This window comes from Cryptococcus depauperatus, chromosome 3 (assembly GCF_001720195.1).
Source record: "Cryptococcus depauperatus CBS 7841 chromosome 3, complete sequence".
Lineage (NCBI taxonomy): Eukaryota > Fungi > Basidiomycota > Tremellomycetes > Tremellales > Cryptococcaceae > Cryptococcus > Cryptococcus depauperatus.
This window is the reverse complement of record NC_089470.1, coordinates 797,148-822,235: the sequence shown is the minus strand read 5'-3', so window position 1 is coordinate 822,235 and position 25,088 is coordinate 797,148. Positions and strand designations below refer to the sequence as shown.

General features: G+C 47.1%; 12 protein-coding genes across 12 annotated transcripts; 8 read left to right on the top strand and 4 right to left on the bottom strand.

Annotated features, from left to right (window-relative positions):
• Nucleotides 1–375: 375 nt before the first annotated feature.
• On the bottom strand, nt 376–1,212 carry L203_102576 (uncharacterized protein; the record flags this gene model as incomplete). The annotated part of the gene is made up of 6 exons (XM_066212000.1): nt 376–453; nt 503–582; nt 662–829; nt 872–943; nt 987–1,063; nt 1,184–1,212. 6 exons carry the CDS (start codon nt 1,210–1,212, stop codon nt 376–378), a joined length of 504 nt encoding a protein of 167 aa, XP_066068097.1.
• Nucleotides 1,213–2,428: 1,216 nt separating this feature from the next.
• L203_102575 (uncharacterized protein) lies at nt 2,429–4,078 on the top strand (the record flags this gene model as incomplete). Its single annotated transcript, XM_066211999.1, has 4 exons — nt 2,429–2,844; nt 2,891–3,527; nt 3,576–3,656; nt 3,707–4,078. 4 exons carry the CDS (start codon nt 2,429–2,431, stop codon nt 4,076–4,078), a joined length of 1,506 nt encoding a protein of 501 aa, XP_066068096.1.
• A 533-nt stretch (nt 4,079–4,611) lies between these two features.
• Nucleotides 4,612–8,670, bottom strand: L203_102574 (uncharacterized protein; the record flags this gene model as incomplete). Its single annotated transcript, XM_066211998.1, has 6 exons — nt 4,612–5,779; nt 5,828–5,993; nt 6,040–6,540; nt 6,586–6,838; nt 6,882–7,484; nt 7,921–8,670. The coding sequence occupies 6 exons, from the start codon at nt 8,668–8,670 to the stop codon at nt 4,612–4,614; spliced, it is 3,441 nt and encodes a 1,146-aa protein (XP_066068095.1).
• A 123-nt stretch (nt 8,671–8,793) lies between these two features.
• Nucleotides 8,794–9,152, top strand: L203_102573 (uncharacterized protein; the record flags this gene model as incomplete). Its single annotated transcript, XM_066211997.1, has 2 exons — nt 8,794–8,917; nt 8,965–9,152. The coding sequence occupies 2 exons, from the start codon at nt 8,794–8,796 to the stop codon at nt 9,150–9,152; spliced, it is 312 nt and encodes a 103-aa protein (XP_066068094.1).
• A 180-nt stretch (nt 9,153–9,332) lies between these two features.
• Nucleotides 9,333–9,743, top strand: L203_102572 (uncharacterized protein; the record flags this gene model as incomplete). The annotated part of the gene is made up of 1 exon (XM_066211996.1): nt 9,333–9,743. One exon carries the CDS (start codon nt 9,333–9,335, stop codon nt 9,741–9,743), a length of 411 nt encoding a protein of 136 aa, XP_066068093.1.
• A 139-nt stretch (nt 9,744–9,882) lies between these two features.
• Nucleotides 9,883–10,979, top strand: L203_102571 (uncharacterized protein; the record flags this gene model as incomplete). Its single annotated transcript, XM_066211995.1, has 4 exons — nt 9,883–9,923; nt 9,971–10,300; nt 10,342–10,607; nt 10,798–10,979. The coding sequence occupies 4 exons, from the start codon at nt 9,883–9,885 to the stop codon at nt 10,977–10,979; spliced, it is 819 nt and encodes a 272-aa protein (XP_066068092.1).
• Nucleotides 10,980–11,119: 140 nt separating this feature from the next.
• On the top strand, nt 11,120–12,183 carry L203_102570 (uncharacterized protein; the record flags this gene model as incomplete). The annotated part of the gene is made up of 7 exons (XM_066211994.1): nt 11,120–11,230; nt 11,335–11,476; nt 11,530–11,641; nt 11,707–11,775; nt 11,829–11,989; nt 12,036–12,057; nt 12,108–12,183. The coding sequence occupies 7 exons, from the start codon at nt 11,120–11,122 to the stop codon at nt 12,181–12,183; spliced, it is 693 nt and encodes a 230-aa protein (XP_066068091.1).
• Nucleotides 12,184–12,429: 246 nt separating this feature from the next.
• Nucleotides 12,430–15,507, top strand: L203_102569 (uncharacterized protein; the record flags this gene model as incomplete). The annotated part of the gene is made up of 1 exon (XM_066211993.1): nt 12,430–15,507. The coding sequence occupies one exon, from the start codon at nt 12,430–12,432 to the stop codon at nt 15,505–15,507; it is 3,078 nt and encodes a 1,025-aa protein (XP_066068090.1).
• A 309-nt stretch (nt 15,508–15,816) lies between these two features.
• On the top strand, nt 15,817–16,724 carry L203_102568 (uncharacterized protein; the record flags this gene model as incomplete). Its single annotated transcript, XM_066211992.1, has 4 exons — nt 15,817–15,959; nt 16,013–16,373; nt 16,421–16,625; nt 16,681–16,724. The coding sequence occupies 4 exons, from the start codon at nt 15,817–15,819 to the stop codon at nt 16,722–16,724; spliced, it is 753 nt and encodes a 250-aa protein (XP_066068089.1).
• Nucleotides 16,725–17,127: 403 nt separating this feature from the next.
• L203_102567 (uncharacterized protein) lies at nt 17,128–19,276 on the bottom strand (the record flags this gene model as incomplete). The annotated part of the gene is made up of 12 exons (XM_066211991.1): nt 17,128–17,355; nt 17,404–17,455; nt 17,505–17,574; nt 17,628–17,702; nt 17,753–17,825; nt 17,875–17,919; nt 17,969–18,081; nt 18,128–18,619; nt 18,667–18,702; nt 18,840–18,849; nt 18,900–19,218; nt 19,263–19,276. 12 exons carry the CDS (start codon nt 19,274–19,276, stop codon nt 17,128–17,130), a joined length of 1,527 nt encoding a protein of 508 aa, XP_066068088.1.
• Nucleotides 19,277–19,719: 443 nt separating this feature from the next.
• L203_102566 (uncharacterized protein) lies at nt 19,720–20,091 on the bottom strand (the record flags this gene model as incomplete). Its single annotated transcript, XM_066211990.1, has 1 exon — nt 19,720–20,091. The coding sequence occupies one exon, from the start codon at nt 20,089–20,091 to the stop codon at nt 19,720–19,722; it is 372 nt and encodes a 123-aa protein (XP_066068087.1).
• A 949-nt stretch (nt 20,092–21,040) lies between these two features.
• L203_102565 (uncharacterized protein) lies at nt 21,041–24,228 on the top strand (the record flags this gene model as incomplete). Its single annotated transcript, XM_066211989.1, has 4 exons — nt 21,041–21,183; nt 21,260–21,614; nt 21,659–24,070; nt 24,124–24,228. 4 exons carry the CDS (start codon nt 21,041–21,043, stop codon nt 24,226–24,228), a joined length of 3,015 nt encoding a protein of 1,004 aa, XP_066068086.1.
• Nucleotides 24,229–25,088: the final 860 nt, after the last annotated feature.

Genomic DNA, 25,088 nt, shown 5'->3' with positions numbered 1-25,088 from the left:
CTCGAAATGCAATAGCATTGCCTACATTTATAGAATTCCCTTGTCACAGTAACTTTTAAATTCCCAATTACCATGAGCATCTATCATGAAATTTTTTATTCAAGCGTCATGGACCCAGCACCTCAGTAACGATATTTTATCATTTGACGTTGAAAAGCTAGTCTTGTGCATGTTCAGCCACAGATATATTTAACAACCTGAGCCGTCTGGTGAATTCCCCTAGCCCATTGTTCCGTTTCCTTCATCCTACATAGATCAATTTGAGCCTCATTCTCTATCAATCTTGCAAAGAGATTCCATACAACAATAATCGTACATACACAAAAATAGCAACCTCTGTTTTTGAACCTGTTTGTGTGCAAAGCAGCCCGTGTATTATTTTGAGCCCTTGACGGCGCCTCCAATAATACCAGCAACAATGATAATACCAAGTACGATAAGGGCTATCGTCCACTGTATCCTGGTCATTATCGGGAAGGATTTCATAGATACAACCACTCACCTTCTTATTTTTCCACCAAAATTTGCGCCTCGTTTGGGCCGCTTGTGTCTTGAACGTTTTTGCACTAACACCTAGCTTCTCTATATTGATTGTCAGTAAAAGAGCCTCTGTTGACCACCTCTTGGTCTTTATATCTCTGTCCAGCCAATAAAGACATACGGCTGTGTTCTTCCAAGTGTTCAATCCTTTCGCCTCGTTCAATGAGTGACTGAATGTTATCTTGTAGCGCATCCTTGGTTTCTTGGAGCTGTATATTGATATTATCGATTTTCTGTTTCTGAGGGTTTTTTTCCTCGGGAGCTGATTGTGGCTGAGATCTGGGGAACTCTACAAATGGTTAGATAATCGACAGGATGGAAGCATACATACCATCCTTGGTCAAATTCCCAGCAGGTAGAAGACCACTGTAGGACTGGATTTGTGGTTGAGATTTGGGAACCGCTACGAATGGTTAGTTGAATCGACAGGATAAAAGCATACATACCATCCTTGGCCAGATTCCCAGAAAGCGGACGGCCGCTGTAGGACTGGACTTGCGGAGCTGGTTCATACGGTTCTGACCTACATAATCTTCAGCGCAAGTCTCCAGGAGCAATCTACAGCACTGACATATCGAGAAATCTATATCCTGGCGTTTACCAAAAGGCTAGACATGCGATTAACAAACATGAACGTACATACAAGAGTTCGACTTTATGCGATAAGCTCATCCTTTATGCCGAAAACTTCCTTTCTTCAACAGCACATTTGTCCTTTGCCATTACAAAACACTGCCAGACGGTGTACGGCATTCTTCATGTTGAGTGTTGGTTGCAGAAACGGCTCTTTACCATAGGCCCGTAGTGTTAGCTTCACAAAGGTGAAGAGTAAAAGCAATGGACCGAGTTTGATTTTTTGTCAAGTTGAATAGTATTTGCATTATAAACGTTGCCCGTCAACGATAAATATATATGGAAGGAAAGTTGCAACATTGAAAGTGGTGACATCATCCGGACAAACACAATGACCAGATTCCGCAAGACTTTTTTTTCATCACATCTTCTCCTATCTTCTTTTGTGCATTTCTTTTTCTTTTTCTTATTATCTTTTCTTCTTGTCAATCCAATCCACCAAGCAATGGACATGAAGCAAACAGCCTCTGTCCGGATACCACCCTGTTTGTTTCCCAGTACCTCAAGAACCTACGTCTTTCCGACACTTTTGATCCATCCGCCAAAGCCGAGACGGCTGTATACGACCACTGTATACGACCACTGGAAAGAACATCCCACTTGGCTCTACCATTTTTACAGCCTTGCCAGCTTCCTAACCCTCTCGGTCGCGACAGTTCAAGCTTCCATAGTGACATTGGCATAATCAACCACAACGCATATGTCATGACACTGACTATTCCATTACAAATCATTTTCTAATGACCATTAGTATCGAATCGTAGTCATTGCAATTATATGGGTGGCAAAATCATACCCTCAGCAGTGATCAACGTGTGTGTTGATTGGGCATGGATCGCTGGTAAGAAAGCCATCAGAAAATATAGTTACGCTAAAACGCGTATCCATCACAAGTGAACGCGCCGAAAGGACCCAACGTGAGATATCGTGTCAACTCTGCACCGCACTACCAGAAAATGGCACCGCGCTAGTCTCAAAGGAGGCAGATCATCCACGCCCGACGGATAAAACATCAGCTATCCGAGGGGAGATGTGGAGAAGCTAAAATGATCGTCAAGATGGTCATCAAACTCTCCCTCTTATCGTGATGATTTTTTGTATTGATTTTCTTTTCTTGTTATCCCCTGTTTTCAACACATGTCAACTATAATATAATCGGTCAACACGTCTCTTGCCACCGACTTTTCTCTTCAACTCCTTTTCACTCTTACTCTTTTTCGCTCTTATCAGCCATTCAAAGACAACTAACTCTACGATGGACTCGCCGTTATCGGAACACATTGTCACGCCGTTTCTCGAGTCCGCCACTTGCCCGTTTTACGTGGCCGAGGCTGTGGCTGAGAGGTCAAAGGATTGCGATGTGACGGCGAAAGATGTCGCTACCAAAGTTGTTGACGATCTGAATCCGTTTCTGGAAGAAGACGACCAGGCTCTGCCGGACAGACATGAGTCTTGTCAAGAAGACCGCTATATGCCTGAGAAGAAGGCTACCCTATCGTCCTGCTTGCACTCCTCTCTACTCGCCCATGAGACGACAGAGATTCAATCTGGCCGATTGCCATCTCTTGATTTTGTAGGATTCGTCGAGGAGCCTAAACGTGTGCAGGACGCTCTGGAGGCGGTCCGAGGTCCTACGTGCCATGAAGCAAGCACCAGCGATGCGTTCGAAAGGTGTGTCTTGCGTTGGTGTAATGATGTCAATTAACGTTCTTTTCAGACAACCTTCGCTGGCTTATATGCAGCAATTCTCTTTTGGTTCCGAACCGACATCAAGTGATTGTCATTTGCAGTCGACCCAGCGTGACACGGCCTCATCATCTCGTGCCAGCCCAAATCCGACATGTCGCTGCAGGACAGTGACACAAGACACGAAAGCATCTTGCTTCATCTCTAATGGCTGTCACCCTCGTAACAGTCATTCTTCTCAATATTCTCTGGCTGCCAGCTGCACACAGTCTCTTCCGTTACCACAAGCTCAAGTTGTATCGCCATATCACAGGCTTTGTGATTCCTGCTCACTTCCATGTGGATCTTTTTCTTTTTATCATCTCAAGCCGGAACTTGCCACACCACGACGCTTTGGGGACTCGAAACAAGACATTGCTCTTAGTGCTGCATTATTCCAGCTGAATCGTCATGAAGTTTTCGCCTTTGAAACGGAAAAACGTTTTCCCTTGAAACATAGAATTGCTGCAGAATTGGATGAGAGTCGACTCGATAAAAATTGGAAAGAGCACGCGACGAGGCACAGGAAATTTGGTACAATGCCAAATAAAGGGAATGTCGCGGACGGACAGGACAAGGTGTTGAACAAGGAAACACAAGTGGTCAATGATGCGAAAGAATCTATCCAGGTAAGTTTTCTCTGCATCATTGAGAACATATGACTGAGAGGAGAAAAGTATGGACAAGATATCAAGAATCGAAGCACCTCAACGAGTAAGAAAGGTACCATGCAGGAAGCACGGAGTAATGATCTCATTGTTGGTTTCCAGTTTAATAAACTTGTAAACAATTTCTGATGTGGTAGCAGAGCAGTATGCCTGTTTCAGGTCACCAGAAAGAGAGTCAACACATCTTGCCCGTTCCCCACGTTGTATGGCATTCTGGCTTTGATGCTCCCGCATCAACTTATTCTGTGCCACAATCTGCCAAAGTTCACAATGCGAGTCCTAATATACATCTCTGTCTTGTGTCTGTGCAAGCTGGCAACGACAAAGATCAACAGAATGTCAACACTGTCAACCTGAACCATTCTATTTTGCTCGATGCGAGCAGACAAGAGAAAGGGGCCAATCAGGCATATATGTGGGATTGTGTTGCCTTGCTGGGCAAATGGATGAAGACTCTTACATTGCCTATAATGCCAACACATTCAAACACACCGCAAAAACACCTTTTGTGAACCTTTTCTCATCAAATCACAGTCGCCCGTTCACCTTTTGGATATTCGGGTATCTTAAAAGAGGCGTACAAGTCTTTTTTTTTTGCATACAAGAGTCAACATTGCTTAAAGGTTGACATGTTTTTCTCTCTCGTTTTCATGTTTCATCACTATGTCGTAGATCCTCGGTCTCGTGGTTGAGTCAACAGTTGTATGGTAGTCATCATTTGTTCGTTGTATGTATCAAGTCGTATGAGTCGGTAGTATGCAATACTTGTTACACGGATCAAACCACCATTATTCCTCCTTGTCTAAAAGAATGCTCTTTGATAAATACATTCACAACACATTATACAGCTACAAGATTGTCCATTTTGAGCTTCTTTTGATCTACACATGACCCGGAACCGAATCAACATGGGATAGTAAACTCGTTAGATAAAGCAGACCGCCCCTTATATATTCACCTCATCGTCTCTTCAAGCGGTTGATGATAATCTCAAATAATCTCGTTTCACACTCCAAAACCCAAATCATTTTATATCCCAGGCCTATCACGAGCCATCTTGATTTCTCTTTTGATCTCTTGAGCCATTCCCCGACTCCTCGAGGAGTGGGCTGTCTAAAAATTTGACGCTGGCCTTGCTTGGACTCGCCCTTCGATGTCCTCCGCTTTCCCGTTCAGTACTCCTCCCTCTTCGTCCCCCAACACCATTATTGATAGAAAGGTCGAAATAATCACTCGCCCGTATGTCATACATGGGCGAAGAATCAAGCCTCATCGTCGAGAGCCTGTTCGCTCCCGAATTTGGAAAAGGACCTGACATGGACATGGATGGAGATTTGGTGTGAGAGGAGAATGGGTAAGGGTATGGTCCTGGTGCTTGAATGCGGGAGAATTCCGAGTCAGCCGAGAGAAGTGGCTCAAAAGGATAAGCGATACTACTTGGATGTGTACGGTGTTTGCGTATCGGCGAGCGACTCAATTCGCCTGCCTCGCTACGGGGAGACATAAGATCAGAACTGTCAACGAGCGCTTCCCCTGCTTCGTCGTCAACAGCATCGGTTTCCCTCTTGAAACTACTGGCTGTTGACGATCGACCGTAGGCCCTGTCATTTATCATTGTCTCATCATACTTTTCAACAGGTTCAGGAATGTAACCTAGTCGAATAGAGTCGGCGCCTTCTGTCCCTGATACCCAAAAATCATCCTCGTAATCCATATAGCCCTGAATCATACTCTTTTGTCTTTGGGTATAGTCATGTTTTTTATTACGCAAAGTGGAAGAACTGTAATCCGATTTGCGATCATGGAGATACGAACGTCTCTGACGGGTTTTATACACGACAACACCGCCCGCACCAAATTTCCGTCGAAGCCAAAACCACCACGCACAAAATGCTGCAGAGGCAAGCACGAAGAAGCCCACGACGCTACCGACAGCAATAACCGTGGAGCTGACGGCTTTTTTACCTGCTGAAGTATCACCATCGTGAGGGGTAGGATTGTAGCCTGGCGCGTTTGGATTTGTCGATGCTTGATTGGAAGAGACTAATGAGAGTGATTGGTGTAAGACTCTGACAGCATAAAAGTCTTGAGATGCAATAGAGGCATTGGTCAACGAAACGAGCCCAACGGTAGGTTGCCATGTAGAATGAGAGTTAGTGTCAGGGTATTGGTATATGGAATATACGTTTTTGAGGAATGAACTTCCCAGTATACTATTCCTCCTCAGCCAAACCATTCACATCGAGAAACACATCACTCACAAGTCACCCAAGCCACCCAACTTGTCAGAATATTGAATCATGCCGACACAAGTAGTCTGACTAGGATCTGACGTATCGGGGTAAGTCATGTCCAACGGATGAACAGGGAAATCCTGCCCATCAATGTTGAATGTCAGAGCAATCTGTTTTGTGCACGGCATGCGATCTTGGTTGCATCAGCAAACGCTCATTCGCCGCGACCGCATACTCACAAAACCCATCTGGACTCATCTGAATTCCATAAGCCCCATAGATTACATCGGCATAATTTCGGCTTCCCACCAAGATTTGCACACCACCTGAATCAAGTACGGCCAATGGCGGACCGTTGTTTGAAAAAACAAAACTGCCTCCTATTGGCACCTCAACCGTTTTTTGCCCTGTGCCTGCCTGCTCATTATTCCAAGTGGTAACACTCAAGCTTCTCAACCGTATTCGCCAATGCAGATAGCCTGTCGCGCCAAGATTGGGCTGCGAAACGATGGGGATGTACGAGGGATTGCAAGGCGATGGACAAAAGATGGGCGAGATCTCACCAATGCCGAGTTGAGACAGGGTCCGGACATCTTGACGACGTTCCAGCGAGAGAGCAAACAGTCGAGAGGAGGGGGCAGACGAGCCTGCACCAAACAGGTTATCTAAAAGCGTCGCTCCATCCGGATTAGAGCTTGTCGTGCCGCCCACCTCTGATAAGATGTTTGAACTGGCAGGCACTGTATCGCATTAGTACCTCTGTTGACCATTATTCAACGACCTACAGGCTAATCCTAATACACCTGCAAAACCACCGCCCTTCAAGTTCTCGTTTGTTACTTGGGTTGCGCCTACAAAGGCCTGAAAGCCTATTCGAAAACCTGCAAGATCGATCTCCTCCCAGTAAACCATTCCGTTCACTTGACCCGACTGATAGGTGATGTTGGTGTAGATGTCTGAGCTCAGCGAGTGATCCTGGTTGTAGAGAAACGGAGCAGCGACACAATCCAAAGTGGTACAGTCCTTTGTTGCTACCCACTAATCCCAAATGGGTGAGCCCAGCACGCGACCTAAAACTCACCATGTCTGACGACCCCAAGTCAACTTGAAGATTCATAGACTGGTAGCCTCCGTCGTCCTTGTACGACGCTCTCTTTCTGCCTGAATCGTCTTGATGCCCAAACTTGACTTTGACGCTGTAGACGGCTTCCACTTCGGTCTGTCCTGCCAGCGTCAGATTCAGTGTCGCTCCAGGGACAAACGCGGGTTTTGTCGACGAAGCGGTATGTGAGGAGCCACTCTCTGTTGCCGAGTATGACCACAAGGATGTGAAAGAGGTCGTTCTCGACGCTCTCGTCGATGGATCTGTCCAACCTGTGCCCGAGGTATACCCCTCTGAGGTGTTTGGCGCCAACGATGCACTATAGCTTGCATTTGAAACGACCGACGTCTCGTACCCGACACGAGTCGTAGATGGCTCTGTCACAGAGCTGGTATTCGATGCCTGTTCCTGCCGCTCTCTATAAATCCACGACCGACGACTTGACGCGATTGTTGACAACGGGCGGGGTGTTGAGTCAAGCGGCTCAGCGGTTGACTGTTCCCAACAGCATTCTTGCATCTTGCTTGTCCACCGCCTTGCTGCTTCACCCCAACCCACTTTTGCAAGATGCCCTGCGTGAGCCTATAGCGCCCTTACTGCTTGTTCAAGCGTGACTGTTGGGTAGGTCACCGCTTGTCTATCTGCCTTGTCGTATAGATGCTGTCGACGGTTCTTATGCTGTGGATGTGTAGTGTTGTATGTGAATCCTGCCTCCTCTATGTGATAGAGGGATTATTGAAGAGATGAAATAAATGTAACAAATAAGAAAATAGCTGTGGAAGTGAACGGTGATGTCCACTTGTTTAAAAGAAAAGTAATTAACAATTAATTAATAATAAATACAAACAATTCACATCCTTCTCTATCATTCACCCATCCACATCTATTCTCTTTCCGTTCCAGCTATCACCATCACCAGCCACACCTAACCTCTATAGACAACTACATTTACAACCCTTCATGCTCTACAAACACTGTACGCCAACAGACCCATACATTCTATCCATTCGTTGCATACTTTGGCCTTGACCAGACCATTGGCCAGAGTGGCCACTTTTTCTCCTCCTCCTTCTTCTCCTCTGCCTTCTTCCTGTTCCACGTCCCAACCAGCGCCGTCATGAACGAGCCCTTTCCTCCTGCCTTTTTCCATCGCCAATAGGCCCATCCGAGCCACAGCAAAAACTAACCTTGTCAGTGGCGCTCCCTCTCGTTGACTCACTAGCGCTGCCAGTCCACCCAACACACCTCCAATCACCGCCGCACCGTTATTACCACCACCACCTGGATGGTTCCCGTTATTCTTACCACCGCCAAAGTCAGCCGTCATCTGTGGACCGTTCGCCGTGGTGGTGCCGCCGCCGCCACTATTCACTTCAAAGTAGTCCAGCGCCAGCAACCGTCCGTCGGTATTCGTTACAACAACCCGATGCGACATGGCAGGGTCGAGAGCGGTGGTGGAAAACAACAGAGACGTGGTGTCAACCGTCGCCGACGCATTATAAACCTCCGCCTTCGCTCCATCCATCTTTACGGAGAAACATCCAAACGCTGGCCCCGTCATGCCATAGATGGCGAATGTTGAGCCGCGGAATGGGAGTGAGGCTGAGGCACCCTGGGTAGATGTATAGCTGACCGTGTTTCGGTAAAACTTGCCGTTTGCAATCGCCTCAATGTTGCACTGCGACGGCGAGGTCGACTGGAATCCGCTGTATACGACCTCTGCCGAGGCGTCGTCGAGCCTGGCGGCTGAGTTGGATGTGGACGTCATGCTGGAGAAAGAGTCACAGAGAGTTGCGAAACAATGCGAGCCGTTGGTGGAAGAGGGTTGTGGGATAAAGGAGTGTTGCATGAGTTGGTCAAGTGCTGGGTGAGGGGGCTGAAAGGATTCACCATGTCATACTCGTTTCGCGAGCGAGGGGCGGGAGGAGAGGAAGGTATAAATGGCAGCGGGCGCATCCAGAGATACCCAGTCTTGAAGACATTTACAGCAGAGCTGAAACTAAAATTACAAGTAGGTACGACGAGAGAGGCTTCGCTGACGGCGTAGAATGCTTGTCTACAGCGCGGCCGGTCCACTCATGTCCTCTGCCCCCTTCTACTATGGTGGGATGTATGGAAGTCTCTACAACGGCTTGGGGAGATATGGCTATGGCTCAAACTATGGCACAGGCTGGGCGGGGTCGTGGTATGGTCCGTACAACTATATGGCGGGGACCTACTGGTAAAGAAGTGTATGAGCAGGGCAAGTAGAGATACACCCATGTAATGATGCATACGCTGCCATACGCCACTGGCGCTCTCTGTTATGCACTCTGATACACTCTATACTTTACACTCTGCGCTCTACGCGACAGGGGAAGCTGAAAGGATACAGTAAAAAGGTTGACCACAGTGGATATAACCCTCCCACATTCATCTCTTTGCCTCACCATGACCAACTCGATGGAATCACAAAGAAATACCTGCTCCCATCATAGGGCTTGCCGCCGGGCACATTCACCGCCAGTAGAGCGGTACGACGACGACGAAAAGAGGTTTTACGACAGCGGGCCTGTCGCAATACTCCCCTCTTGGGCTATCCCACACTCAAGGCCACATCCCTACACTCCCTCGTACCCTCTCCACAATGTTGGTTTTGGACCCGCGCCGCTGTTTGGTTGGGGCTCAGTGACACCACAGCCACATACATACGGCGTACCAAAGTATTTTAGATACCAGAAGCCAGACTACCGTAGATTCTGCTACAGCGTTGGAAAAGCGGAGGTGCCGTACGCATCGCTACCAGGCGGCCCTCTGTTTGGGCTGCCGTCGTACATGGCAGAGCAGCTAGTGAGGAGGTAGCGTGAGGCGTATGCAAAGTTGCAAACAGACAAAAGATCACCAAACGTTACAGACACCCTTTGTTGAATGACCTCCTTTTCCCACTTCAAGTGAAAAACCGTCATGGTGGATTGGACACACTTCTCTAGTAACTCTTGCCATGTCGTTTCTCCCACCACAGATGCCAGGCGGATTTGCGAGGTAAGCGAGTGTCGGGGAGAGTGTATGCTGAAGTCGGTTTGGATTAGTGATATTCCAGAGGGCGTGGATGTGCCCCAGCATGGGTTGGCGGATGGACAGGCGTTGGATGCCCCATCTGTTGGCGGTATGCAGCCGTTGCAAGAGAGGAGAGAGGAGAGCTCTGGTTTTGCGCCAGAGATACACCAGCAACCACTCTCGCCGCAAGTCCAGCCACCGTCACCTCATGAGGTTTACCATGAGCAAACTTGGCCTCGACCCAACATTCACGATACATACGCCCCGTACGAAGGAGCACCGCCGCAACCTCCAATAAGACACCACCCTGTGGAGAGGTCGTACCAGAAACCGGCACGGGCGTACAGAGAACGTGTCGAAAAGTAGGTTGGTAGGTGTGGGCGACACTGACCTTGGTATTCAGACCACCACAGATCCAAGTCATGCACCAACAGCAAGACGTCTCGAGTTCGTCGAAAATGGCGGACCAGATGCAGATGATGATGATGAACCAGATGATGATGCAGCAGATGCAATCGCAACAAATGCAGGCAGCGCAGATGGCGGCCATGACTCAGCAAACGATGCAAAATATGCAGAGCGGTAACCAAAACATCAACAGCAACAATCATATCCAAAATAACCCAGTCTTGAAGAGGCGTAAACCGAAAAGTTCAATCAACATTCAGAGTAGGTCGACTTTTGTGGTGGATGGGCTGACAGTCACCAGCGGTCCAACGCAAAGTGAAGCGTAAAGCATTAGGGGCGAATGTTCGGCACGCCCAAGGTCGATCACCAAATCCGAGAATCGCCATGCTCCCTGTACAACCACGCAAGTAGTCTTGGCCATTGAACGAGCAAATGTTGATGCGTTCTCTAGCCCCCGCTCCTCCCACCGTACCGTCGGTAGAATCAGTCGAGAGCCTCGCTCTTGACAACTGGCAAGAGGCAACCATCATCTTGTGTTTTGCTGCAATCGGTCTCATCTATCTCATATGTTCTCGCGCCAGTGGGAGCGATGAAACCAAGAAACCAAGCTTGGCCAAGAAGCACATGTCTTGAGAGTTGAAAGGGAAACTGTCGATAGTCGTAACGGTAGCTCTTGATGGCCTTGGGATCCTTTGTCAGTCAAGACGACAAAGGGCGCCTTTCACAGTCATAATAGTGTATGTATCAAGATGTATTCTTCATCTCTACACTCCATGTTCTGGAATCTGTTACTTGCTGCTAGTCTATCTTTGCAATATGTGGCAAAAGCTCATGGACAGTCTGGTTTTCTAGATCCTAAGTTATCAGGGGGGAGTATGTTGACTGTGAGTGATGGCCAACCTCCAAATCTCTAACTATGGATTAGTATACTCTCGAAACCGTACCAGCCAATCTAGGAGAACCGTTGAATGTGATAGTGTCGAATCAGTCGAGTCCCAGAGTGTTGGCAGAGACTATGTGGGAGGGCGGATTGTACAATTACCTTGAAGCAGCTGGTTTTGGAGGAGAGTGTTTGGGGTTGCAGATGGGCAATTACCAGCAGAGTAACCTTGGGGATGGCAACAGGAATCGTGGGCTGTCATATTGGTCACGATTTTCAAGCTGACTGTTTCCATATCAACAGAGACTCAGAGGAGTATTTTGAGGTATCAATATTTCCACGACGATATTTTGGGGACATGTTTGGAGTCGATTTATGGAGGTAATCATATCCGGGTTTTCAGGCAAGAGACAAGGTGGGCATCAAGTTTGAGGATGTATGTCGTACGCTTACGGTTTGTGACCTTGGCTGGATTCAAAGTGGAGCCTATTTTTTTAGCACTTCAGCAGAAATGGACAGCACAACTCACCACAATCTGGGGCTAAATGCGTAAACCACTACACTTTGCATATGTGCAGCACTGTAGCTGAATTTTTTTTCAGTTATGATTTGGGAAGAAATTTATTTGTTGGAAATGCCACAGGTGTGGTAATTGGAGATGACGTGACTACAAGTACCGTCATTGAAGGTGGTATTGAGAAAAGAGGATATAGATACAAGACTGTAGTGACATTTGAAGATGGTCTATTGCCAGAGAATAGGAGTGAGTACAGTCATTTTTTGAAGCTTGTGTAGCTAATATTGAGAAGCATTGTGGAATCACTATACCGGGTAAGCGATCGTTAGTAAAGCTGCTGAAATTAGTACTGATATCATGATAGCGTCCAACTTGTAGGAGGAGCAGTATCGGATGGTTTAGTAGCTGTATTGACAATAGACGTTTTGTCAACTCCATAACGATAACCTCTGTAATGTTAACAGGATTGCATGTATTGTGTTTCTATCGCGCATCAGTTTGGATGAGTGTGAGCACCAGTACAGGATACAACATGGATCCTTTTAAAACTTTGAATCTTCCTTTGAACCCAATAGAAAGGGACGACAAGGAATGGAAATGAATATACACTTTTTCACACTTCAAATGTCTAATCGCATTGTTTGATAGGCAGTAACGGGGCCTTCTTGACCGAAAAGATCTTCAAGATGGATCCATACACTCCTGAATATGACAGGCCGCCCTATGTTGAGGAAGTGATACAGCCAGGATACGACACTGAATATGACACAGGGCCAGGATACGAATACACTGAAGCGTATCCACCGCCCCAATATGCTTTGGAGGACGAATTGGGCGATATCAACATTCAGGATGATTGGATCGACCCACAAGATGACTTTGACCAGGAATATATCGAGGAGTCTTGGATTCCTTACAGTTCACCGATTCCACCCAAATATTCTTCAGCTACACCTGCCAGTCAGAACGGAAACCAGCAGGTAGTTATCGCTCCACCAACCAATTGGTATCCTCCACCATCTGACTTGCGTCAACATTACTGTGAGCTTTATCCAGGAGATTGCTTGCAAAACAGAACACCGCTTGAAACCAATGCAACTGAACGAAGCAATACAACTTTGGGCGAAGACCTAACGAGCAGAACAAATTTAAAGCATATTGATTTGCCCGGTGTAGGACTTGCCTTGGTATTGCTTCTTTTCATTCTCTTTGGTCTTAACGCAGGATGGAGTTTGGGAGGAAATGACAAAAAGGATAGACGCCCAAGTACCACAGATCCAAGCAAGACAGAAACAGGATCAGGAGGCAGAAGTGGTGGATCAGGATCAGGAGGCAAAGGTAAAGAAGCAGGATCAGGATCAGGAGGCAAAGGCAAAGAAGCAGGATCAGGATCAGGAGGCAAAAGCAAAGAAGCAGAAACAGGATCAGGAGGCAGAAGTAGTGGAACAGGATCAGGAGGCAAAGGCAAAGAAGCAGAAACAGGATCAGGAGGTAGAAGTAGTGGATCAGGATCAGGAGGCAGAAGTGGTGGATCAGGGTCAGGAGGCAAAGGTAAAGAAGCAGGATCAGGATCAGGAGGCAAAGGCAAAGAAGCAGGATCAGGATCAGGAGGCAAAAGCAAAGAAGCAGAAACAGGATCAGGAGGCAGAAGTAGTGGAACAGGATCAGGAGGCAAAGGCAAAGAAGCAGAAACAGGATCAGGAGGTAGAAGTAGTGGATCAGGATCAGGAGGCAGAAGTAGTGGATCAGGATCAGGAGGCAAAGGTAAAGAAGCAGGATCAGGATCAGGAGGCAAAGGCAAAGAAGCAGGATCAGGGTCAGGAGGCAAAAGCAAAGAAGCAGAAACAGGATCAGGAGGCAAAGGCAAAGAAGCAGAAACAGGATCAGGAGGCAGAAGTAGTGGATCAGGATCAGGAGGCAAAGGTAAAGAAGCAGGATCAGGATCAGGAGGCAAAAGCAAAGAAGCAGAAACAGGATCAGGAGGCAGAAGTAGTGGAACAGGATCAGGAGGCAAAGGCAAAGAAGCAGAAACAGGATCAGGAGGTAGAAGTAGTGGATCAGGATCAGGAGGCAAAGGCAAAGAAGCAGGATCAGGATCAGGAGGCAAAAGCAAAGAAGCAGAAACAGGATCAGGAGGCAGAAGTAGTGGATCAGGATCAGGAGGCAAAGGTAAAGAAGCAGGATCAGGATCAGGAGGCAAAAGCAAAGAAGCAGAAACAGGATCAGGAGGTAGAAGTAGTGGATCAGGATCAGGAGGCAAAGGCAAAGAAGCAGGATCAGGATCAGGAGGCAAAAGCAAAGAAGCAGAAACAGGATCAGGAGGCAGAAGTAGTGGATCAGGATCAGGAGGCAAAGGTAAAGAAGCAGGATCAGGATCAGGAGGCAAAAGCAAAGAAGCAGAAACAGGATCAGGAGGCAGAAGTAGTGGAACAGGATCAGGAGGCAAAGGCAAAGAAGCAGAAACAGGATCAGGAGGTAGAAGTAGTGGATCAGGATCAGGAGGCAGAAGTGGTGGATCAGGGTCAGGAGGCAAAGGTAAAGAAGCAGGATCAGGATCAGGAGGCAAAAGCAAAGAAGCAGAAACAGGATCAGGAGGCAGAAGTAGTGGATCAGGATCAGGAGGCAAAGGTAAAGAAGCAGGATCAGGATCAGGAGGCAAAAGCAAAGAAGCAGAAACAGGATCAGGAGGTAGAAGTAGTGGAACAGGATCAGGAGGTAGAAGTAGTGGAACAGGATCAGGAGGTAGAAGTAGTGGAACAGGATCAGGAGGCAGAGGCGACGGCAGGTCTCCAGGTGAAAAGGACAAAAAGAACGATGGAGAAAGCAAGTCGTGGCTCAGTCCGCCAATACTGCTTGGTTTGCTGCTCTTGATACCATTGCTAGCAATGACTGGCAGATCAAGTTTGCCACAGATTGGTTCCCATAGCATGCCCACTCTCAAGCGCCCTAGTATCTTCACTGGGGGACTTGAAGGGATGAGAGGGCCTGGAGGTCTTGGCGCTATTCTGACTGACCCAGTCAACGACGCAGCGCCCAGAGCAGCTATTAGCCCAAGAGCAAGAGCGGCGGCTGGGTCCAAATGGGTTGTCAACAGCAAGCCAGAGCCCAAAGCACATATCCACATCAACAATGTAAACTCACAGGGTGATGGTAATCCCATCAACATCGGCTCCTCTACAAATGAGAGGCCTGTGGAGATCACGGTAGAAGAACCTGTAGAGGAAAAAGTATGGGAACCTGTCACCTTCAATTTCACCGGTCCTTCAAACCCAGACAGACTCTTGAAAATGATCCTTGCTGCTTTGGTCGTGGCACTCCCACTGGTGATTGATTGGGTCACAGATTACCCTAAAAGACAATACTCGCAGCCTGAATACCTTGAACCGATGGTACAGTTTCTGGTGCTTGGCGCTCTGTTCTTGATCTGCCTTCTTGTTGCCGATTGGCATTTTGGATTGTCTTCCGCCGTTTACACTATTGCGCCATATGCTGAAGTCTCCCTAACAGAAGCTCGAAGTGGACTCACTCCCTTGATTGTTGGAGCTGTGGAGACTGGAGAGTCCTTGCTTTGGAGTGTGGAGGATGTGGTATTTGGCGACAGTAGAGTGCTGTTAGGGATGGGGCTCGCGGCACTCGGCGTTGTCTTGGCCAGTCAAAAAGAGCCAAGCTTGGAAGTGCCAAAGACGGATTACGCGTCGGGAGCCACCCAGGCGATATATTTCTTCGGAGCTCTGTTGATTGGCATGTTTGTATGGAGTACTTGAGGTATTGTAAAAGAATTTTAGCTTTGACGTTTAGAGATACTTACGGGATGTTGTAGCTGGTTGAAAAGTAATTTGATTATCAAAACAAGAATCAATAAGTTGTATTTAATGACAATAGATTTAAATTCTAATAGAAAATATTCGTCACCTATTTATTTTTATTTGGGGGGTAACCGAAGCGGACATCGCCGAAAATGGTCGTGCAACTATCATTATTTGTTCTTTTAATATAAATCAGCACAATTGAGATCCTAGGAAATCTATTGTATTCAAAGTCAGCAACATTCTGGCAAGAGATATTCAAACTATATGCCCAGCGATACATCGGAAAACACGCCAGATACAATCAATAATCTCAACAGGAGATACCAAGACGAGGATGCGGATATCATACTTGTTGCCAGCGATGGCTTGAGGTTTAGGGTGCACTCTTACCAGCTGAGAGCTCACAGGTAGGTATATGCTGTAAACAATAAAATAAACTGGCCTAACGACAATCCCACAGTTCAGTGTTTCGCTCAATGCTGGAACTTTGCGACAGTTCGCATGAAATCATTCTGACCGATGATGACATTGAAGCATCAGACATTGTATGTCTATATCTTGATCTTTCTATGGGACATGAACCAGATCTCGAGGCTACTGGGATGGTTCAACTGGGAATCAGGTGTCGGCGCCTTGGAGATTTCCTTGCCAAATATGACGCTGCGTCAGCAAAACAAACCTTTATCTATGCTCTGTACCGATGGGTAGAGCTCGAGATCGTCTCGTCCGAACGCGTCTTTGTTGTTGCTGCGCGTATGGATAACCGTGATCTGTGCATTGCTGCGTTGAAGAAGGGGTTATCATGGGAGTGGAAGAATGTCGTGAGTTTTCCTTCTTTCAATTAGCCTCTGCCGACACCCCTGCGTAGGCGTCTTCAGACGAGGAGACACAGGCTGGATATGCAGGACATTCCATATTCGATCTCTCAGCTGCTCCACTTTGGATGATAAAGCTTACTCCGCCTACATATACTCTGGCGCTCATGAGGCAATGTCGAAAGATTGGAAAAGGAATGAGCAATGAAGTCAAGAATGGAGTGATTCAAGGTTTCAGAATCGAGTTGGACCTTCTCAGTGAGTTATCCGTTGATACATTTCGTGGCCTTCCAGGACTTATGTCAAACTTTAGAGGAAGGAACGGGTGGAGATTCATCCAAAGGGATTGACATTTGATTCTACTATCCTGCTTTTCAGTAAGGTAGCCTCTCAGAGTGTCTCTGATCGGTTATTGTTGTTGTCATTTATGCTGTACAATGCAAGTATTCATTAGCGATCAACATCCCTTCTTAGCGAAAGCTGTTGGTGTGTTGTACATGAGTCACTGAAATATTAAGGGCTTGAGGATTTTACAACCAGCGTCTACTGGACCCAACAGCACAATAATTAGCAATAGGGTAGATTCCCGTCAACGTTCAACATATAAATGTGTCTATCAACTCGAGCTTGACTGCCAGCCGCGCTCCATAGTGTACAAAAATAATTTATGATCCTATGAGCCCTTTCCAAACCAATCTGTGTCTTAAACAAATAGAAAATATACACTAAAGGCCCCTGTTCTTGTGGCCATAATTACCACCTACGGAGTCGACTTGATATGCTCCACATGCTCTGAACCAGGCTTCTCTTCGTCGTCCAAACCATTTCCTTCAAGCTCCATAGCTCGCCTCGCAATCTCTGCCTCGCGCTCTTCCTTGGTAACCGACCCAAAGATGACATCCATAGCCTCCAGTGAGACCCCGGCGGTGTCTGGGAGGAAGAGAGCAAGACAAAAAGAAATGATATTGATTGCTGCAAAGAAGAAAAACTGTAGGAACGTCAATACAACTCTTGCCAATTGTGTAACGACACTCACGATACCACCCTTAGGCATGTGAATGACCATCAGAGGAGTAGCCTTGGTGACGCTGTCCAGATGGTGAGTAGAAACATGGTCAAGTAGAGGAAGCGACCTACGCAAAGTTCCATAACCACTGAGTAGCAGCGGCAGTCATTAATCCATAATGACGGGTACGGTTGTTGAAAACTACATTCCGTAATGAGCTGTGGGCCGAATAAGTGATAATCAACACGACTTACTTTCAGAACAAATGACCCATGGCAGAGGGCCCACCGAGAAGCAGTAAGGAATGACATAGAGGTAAATCATAACCGCTACAATCCCCACATCAACCTAGGCTCCTTGATGACCAACGAATACTTACCCATGGCGATGGAAGCACTAGAAGTCGTGGTAGCATTCTTGTCTGGCAGGTGGGTGTTGAAGATTGCCCCAATCTACCGAATAATCAGCTTATGGTATCTTCCAATACCGACAAAGACGCACAATCCACAGAAACATGGACATGAGAGCCACACCGACCAACAGAGGCTGAAGAAAGTCAGTCACGGTTGAGTAAAGAAGAGCGACAAGAACTTACCCGCTTCCTGCCAAACCTCTCAACGCCAAACGCCACAAATATACTGGTGACAACGATTTTAACAATACCATAGATACCACTGGCCAAGAGTCCCGATTTACTTCCTCGGATGCCTGTGTTTGGGTTAACACCACTCTACAAACTCCGCATTCAACTCACCAATAGACTGGAATATGATTGGCGCATAGTAAGAAATCGAATTCTGTCCACTCCATTGCTGAAGGGTAAAGATGACAAAGGCAATGATGAAACGAATAGGGTTACCCTTCGCAAAGATTTCTCTCCAGCTGGCACCTTTTGTAGCTTCCTCCTCTTCCTTGATGGCGGCAGCAATTTCAGCATACTCCAATTGCACACTCTGATCAGACACTGGCAATTTCCTGATCCACGCCAGGTGCTTCAGCGCCTGGTCATCCCTATGCTTGGTGGCGAGCCACCTAGGCGATTCTTTCAGCAAGGGGAGGAGAATGACCATGAATCCGACTGGCACAAGCTGGAATCCGATTGGGATACGCCATACAATGTTGCCTCTATTTTGGTCCATAAAGGTCACGCCATAGTTGATCCAGTAGGAAAAGGCGACGCCAGTGACGACAACGATTTGAAACATGCCTGTGATACGGCCTCTAATCTCTTTCGGAGCGATTTCACCTGGCAGGAAGGATTAGTTATTGGACCTAGACCGAAAGCCAACTCACTGGCATAGGTAGGACAGACGGCAGACATGAGACCCACTCCAAAACCAGACGTGAATCGCCCGCCGTAAACCCAAGAGATTTGGTGGGTGGCAGCCGTTTGGATACAAGCACCCACGATAAAGATCCAACAACCGACTGTACAGTAAGCACATGCGACTTGACATTTTACCTACCCATCAACGACTACCCAATATGTCCGTCAGCACTTGCCAATCTATACCATCCACACTCACCCGCTTTCTTCCCATATAGTCGTTCACCCATGCTGCAATGATGGCACCAAAGAAAGCTCCTCCTTGGAGAATGGCGACCACATTTCCTTGCAGCTGCGCCTTTTTGTCTGCACTACCGGTGATATGAAAGCTATTGGAAAAGGAAGACAGTGCGATGACACCTCCGCCTAGACCAGTGTCGTATCCAAACAGAAAGATACCCAAGAAGCCTACGGCGGCAAGGAAATACGAGCGTGAATGTGCATGCCATGGACGGGAGGCTGAGGAAGCGGTGGGTACGAGGGATGACTGAGCGGCTGCCTCAAGGCGGTGCTTGGAACTATGGGAATGAGCCACTGCAACCAGAGCCTTTCAACCACTTACCCGAATCCCACCATGATATGTTGTTAATTGAGAGTGGTTCAAACGGTCTGTCGAAATCTCAACCACGATCCAAATCTCAGCGGTTGCTTCCATATATACCTTTTCAAACGGATTTATATTTCCCTAGTTCCAAGCGGTCCGGCGGAGTCGACGGCCCGTTTGATCCTTAAAAAAATAAAACAGAATCACCTGGAAGCTGTTCTCCAGCATTTCCCCTCGGGGCCCCGTGGGGCTCAACCAAGCAAGCCCTTATAAACATATCCACAGCGGCTTCTGATTGGTTACCGTCAACATTGAATGATTATAGCACGGCTCAGTATCGCCATGATCCGGTCCGGTCAGTAGCGGTCACAAGGAAAGAGGCACCGGAACCAACGGCCCGAGGATAAGGCAATGTGATGGCCATACGATGTATTCCACTGGATTCAGATCGGGACATGGAATGAGATGCATCATGTTATGAATGAAAAGTTAGAGTCCATTGGTTTGCGCCTTCAAAAGAGCCATAGGAGGGTAAGATTATAGGTTCTGTAATCCATTTAAACCAGGCTGTCCAGCTTCCGTCTTGTTTGAATGAGGGCGAAGTGATAAGCTGGCCGTGTCGGTATAGACCCCATCTGGACGGGTCGGCGTTGCGTTCGTGGTCGAGGACGGCTCGTCTGAAGAGGGAGTCGGGAGGGAGCTGGGATCGTGGAGGAGGTTGGTTGGTAGCAAGGCTACGTAGGATAATCAGATTGGAGACAGAAATGTCATCCATGTCTTGAGCAGGTTGAGTAGTAAAGGGGGAATAGGGAGGCGGGAGGGAGGAGCTGGGAAGGACAGCATGCATGCTGGTTTAGTTTTCTCGCCTGTTACGGGTTGAACAGGGAAGCTTGAAGATGTGGTTAAAAGGGTTGGTCCCTTGAAAAGGTTGATCTGACAGAGTATCACCCATACCAGCTGAGTTGACGAGAAGAAGGACATCACAAAGGTTGACATTGACACCATGTAGAATGGATTTAGCGAAGTCGGGCTTTTATCGTCTGCTTTGACTATCCTTTCTTGAGCCTGAGGTTGATGTGAAATGCCGTGTAAATACAAGGGAGAATGATTGATGCGAATTATCCAGCACTATTGTGTTTTTCACTGATCCTGCAACGGCCCACAACACCGTCGAGACATTCCTCATTGTCTCAAGCCGTACAGTAAACAGCCAAACACCTTGCTATCATCTTTTTACCACGGTCCAAATAACTCACTCATGTCCCAAAAGACGCATACAGATAGTGATCTTGAGAAAGTCAACAGAGAACGATCAAGGGTAGAAAAGAGTAAGCAGTCCTGGCGGTTCTACTCACCTGGCGAAATCATCGCATCTTTGCTCTCTGCATGCACCGTGAAAGGTAACAACAGAATCCGCAAGAGAGTTCCAGGCGTATATACCCGCCGAGATTTTGCATGAGTCTGTAGAAATAAATGCATTTAAAAATGCCACATTGCGGATGTTCAGTATTGCCGATGAGACGCGAGAGCATTGCTGTAATGTATCAACACGTCCACGCATATTCAATATTAAAATCAACTTTTATCTCTTTGATTTCAGACTATGACTGGCCTCTGTGGCCGCCCTTAAGAAGACGTGCAGCAACCACCACCACGAAGCGGACCTCTTCAAGCACTGGCTGAACATAACCTGCGACTTGTCTCTTATCCGCGGTCTATAAGAGTCTATTGGCATCCAGCACATCCACATCTCAAGAAGAAATAGCGGGCTTTGCTGCAAGAAAGCGCCAACAGTCATGACCTCATTTGACCCTGCGTTAGCTCAACTTCAAGCCGCTCGAGACCATCACTTTGCTGGAAGTGTGCCATCACCCACATATATGGGTATGGTAGACACTGGTGCTCAGTGGGACTATGTGGGTAGGAGAGGCAGTAGGAGGTGGGTTGATTGCTGTGTTGTGCACAGCCCGGGTTTGCCCGGGCTCGTCGCGTGATTGTGCTAATGACATGGACAGTCGCGAACCATCCGCATCCCCACATAGGTCTTCTACCGAACCTTCTTTTCGTCCAAATACCGACAATGTGTTCTCACACACTCCCAACCCCCCTCCAGTATTCCCATCATCAGCTCCCCATGAGCCTGTCATCAATGAAGAAGCAGCAGCTGTGGTTGACAAACGTATGCGCGCGCATCAAGAAGCCCAGCAACAAATCGACGGCATACAGACTTCCGGGAATGCCTATGCAATGTCTAAACCGTCCGGAAAAAGTCGGTCAAGGATGGTGGGAGATTGGCAGTTGCAAAAGACACTTGGAGCAGGAAGTATGGGCAAAGTCAAGCTGGCTACAAATACACATACCAAAGAGAGAGTACGTCATATCATTCATCCATTATCGTGCTAATGGTGGGGCAGTGTGCGGTCAAGATCATTCCTCGGTACACGGAAGCTACGCGTAGAGGGGAGCCTAAATCTCCAGAAGAGACAGAGAAGCAGCGCCAAAAGGACGAATCTAAAGAAACTCGCACAATACGGGAAGCCCATATCTCTCTCTTATTACATCACCCTTACATTTGTGGCATGCGGGAGTTTATATCTCATCAAAATCATCACTACATGGTTTTTGAATTTATTGATGGTGGCCAGATGTTGGATTACATTATCTCCCATGGAAGGTTGAGAGAGAGAGCAGCTAGAAAATTCGCGCGACAGATCGGGAGCGCGCTAGATTATTGTCATCAAAACTCGATTGTTCATCGCGATTTGAAGATTGAAAACATTCTGATTTCAAAAAATGGAAATATCAAGCTCATTGACTTTGGGCTTTCTAATCTATATTCTCCTGTACGCCACCTCTCGACTTTTTGTGGATCCCTCTACTTTGCTGCACCAGAGTTGCTCAACGCCAAAGCGTATACAGGACCAGAAGTGGACATATGGTCTTTTGGCATTGTCATCTACGTATTGGTATGTGGCAAAGTCCCATTTGATGACCAGTCGATGCCTGCGTTACATGCCAAAATCAAGCGAGGAATAGTAGAATACCCCAGCTGGCTCAGTTCGGAAGTCAAATCTCTTCTTTCCCGTATGCTGGTTGTCAATCCCGCCGATCGAGCTACCTTGCAAGAAGTTCTCAATCATCCCTTCATGACAAGAGGATTTGATGGTCCGCCAGACTCTTTCCTCATACGAAGAGAGCCCCTGCGCGCCGAAGAGTTAGACATCAATGTCGTGAACGCCATGGAAGGATTCACTTTTGGTACCTCACAAACTATCTTTGAAAATCTTTACAATCTTTTAACTTCCGAAAATTACCTGCAGTGCGTGTTTGCTTATAAGGCCAGTCGAGAGAAGAAGAAAAATATGTCAAATCCCTGTATGGTGTTGAACGAGGCTATCGAATCACCTAAGAAGAAACGATTCAGTGGCTTTGATTTCAAAAAACGACTGTTCAAGGAAGACAAAAAGGCGGAAGAAACTTTTGCAAAGGACCGTGTCCGCGATCCCACTCGTGGTTATGACCCTCTTATATCCATTTACTTTCTCGCCCGAGAGAAAATGGAGCGGGAGAAGCTCTACGGTCCGGGTCATTTTGCATCATCACAAATGTCTTTTGAGACTTTGATAACCGTCCAAGGCTACAATATGCCTATTCCCAATCTTCAAGCACCTGCTTCAACCCATTCCATGGGTCACGATACTTCTCGAGGCCCCAGCTTCACAGCTGAACCTCGACCTCGATCTGAATATGTTCCTCAATCCCACACGCTTATGGCCCAACATTCCCATGATCGAGAGCAGTCTCATATTGCGGATGTTCCTGCGGCGCATAGACGGCAGCCTTCGTTCAGCCAACCACCATTGCCAAGCGGACAGCTACCAAATACCACAGTAGATAAGGGCGAGGATAGTATAGCTAAAAGGTTTAGCATGTTGGGACGAGGACCTAAACCGCCGAATGCAGGTATACCCCCCAGTATGTCACCGTCAAGGTCTGCTGGATCAAAACGAGATAGTATGACAGGGTCGCCTTCCATGTCTTTTGGTGAACATCGCCGAGCAACAACTGTTGTGGACAAGAAACATGAGCGCAGAGTGTCCGCTGGAAGTTTCACAAACTCGATTTCTCGTGCTAGTGGCCTTGGAAGACGTTCCTCACAGAGGGAGAGACCGCCTGCAGCTCCTTCAGATGCTGGATGGCTAAAAGCCCCAGCAGAAGCAGACGAATATCATCAAGTGGAAACTTCCATTAGGCCCTCCACCACACCCGAGCTGGAACCGGAAAATGACATCATTGATGAGCCCATGCCTGATGTCAAGCCCTCATACCTCAAGGGCATCTTCTCCGTCTCAACAACCTCTACTAAACCTGCAAATCAGCTTATGCGTGACATTGTCATGGTCCTTGATCGGATAGGTATTAAGCATCGTCCAATTAAAGGCGGCTTTGAATGTGTGCATGTGCCGAGTATAGATCTCGCTAGTATTGTTAATGGCGACGAGGCGTCCACAAGTTTATCGAACGTACCATCGCCAAGATCGCGTCGGAAACCGTCACTTCGCTGGAAATCGAGCAAGCAGGCCATAAACGGAAGCAGTGCTGGCAGCAGGGGACCAAGTCCAGCCCCACATAGAGTGGTGACGGGTGATTCGAGTGGGACTGTCAGCGGCGGTGAAAATAATCATTTAGTGGCCCCGATGAGTACAGGTGTAGGGAAGCGAGGAACAATGGTTGGGGAAGAAGATGAGGTTGACGCATGGGCTTTTGCGCAGAGTGGCGGAGTCGGCAGCAGTCTAATTGTGAGATTTGAAATATTTGTTGTCAAGGTATGTGTTTTGTGTGCTTAAAAGTGGATGAAGTTATATTGACATTGACAAAGGTGCCCGTGCTACCTTTGCACGGCATACAATTTAGAAGAGTTGGTGGTGACGGATGGCAATATCAGATGCTTGCCAAGGCTATCTTGCGGGAGATGAGATTATAGCCCTTCCAATGTCTTTCGCCTTCATATCCAAGCGCTCTCTCCTCCGCCAGCCTCCACCTGTCTTTCCTACAAGATCATTATAGAACAAAAGGCCGCAACCCTCTCTCAATTTGTGTCATCATTTGTATCATGCCCACGTATGCTCATGACGATTCAGGTGTCTGTCAATTGGTGGTATTAACCAATCAAATACCCCACCTATACCCAAACATTTTTACCATACAGGACAAAAGCAGGAAGTTTCAAAGAACTCTTATTTGTAAGTAGTAGCATTGCAGCAATATTACAGTGGCCCTACACTCTCCAGCGACTATGATATGATGACTAGGATTGAAATGTTAATGAATACGTTGTCATGATACTTTTCGTTTTGTGGGATTTTTGACAGGGAAGTTGATCCGAAATCATTTTATAAACGGGCTGAGCCTTCATGGACAGCCTTGAATCTGTGAACTCCTCCTGGATAAACAGAGGCAGCAGGGTATGGAACTGCTCTGTCTCATCGTCTCTAACGTCTGTAAAAGATAGAGAGAGAACGCATATAGTTGAAAGCAAAGAGTTCAAGCTGAGGATTCTGCATCTTATCTTTTTTTTGTTTTATAGATATCAGTCGTGCCTAGATATTGATTATCTTGATAAGATTATTTTTTAAAAGACTTAATCAATTGATTTGTTTAATATTTTCTTTTCTTTTTAAATTTTACTTAGAACCACATTACATACATATCGACGTATATAGATTTCTTTCTTGCAAGTAACAGCTCCTCGCAAGTCTACCTTTTATTGATTGGCATTATAGATTCTATTCAAACTCGACCGTAGGACAAATTGGCAGAAAGTTGGAGCCATAACAATTTTAA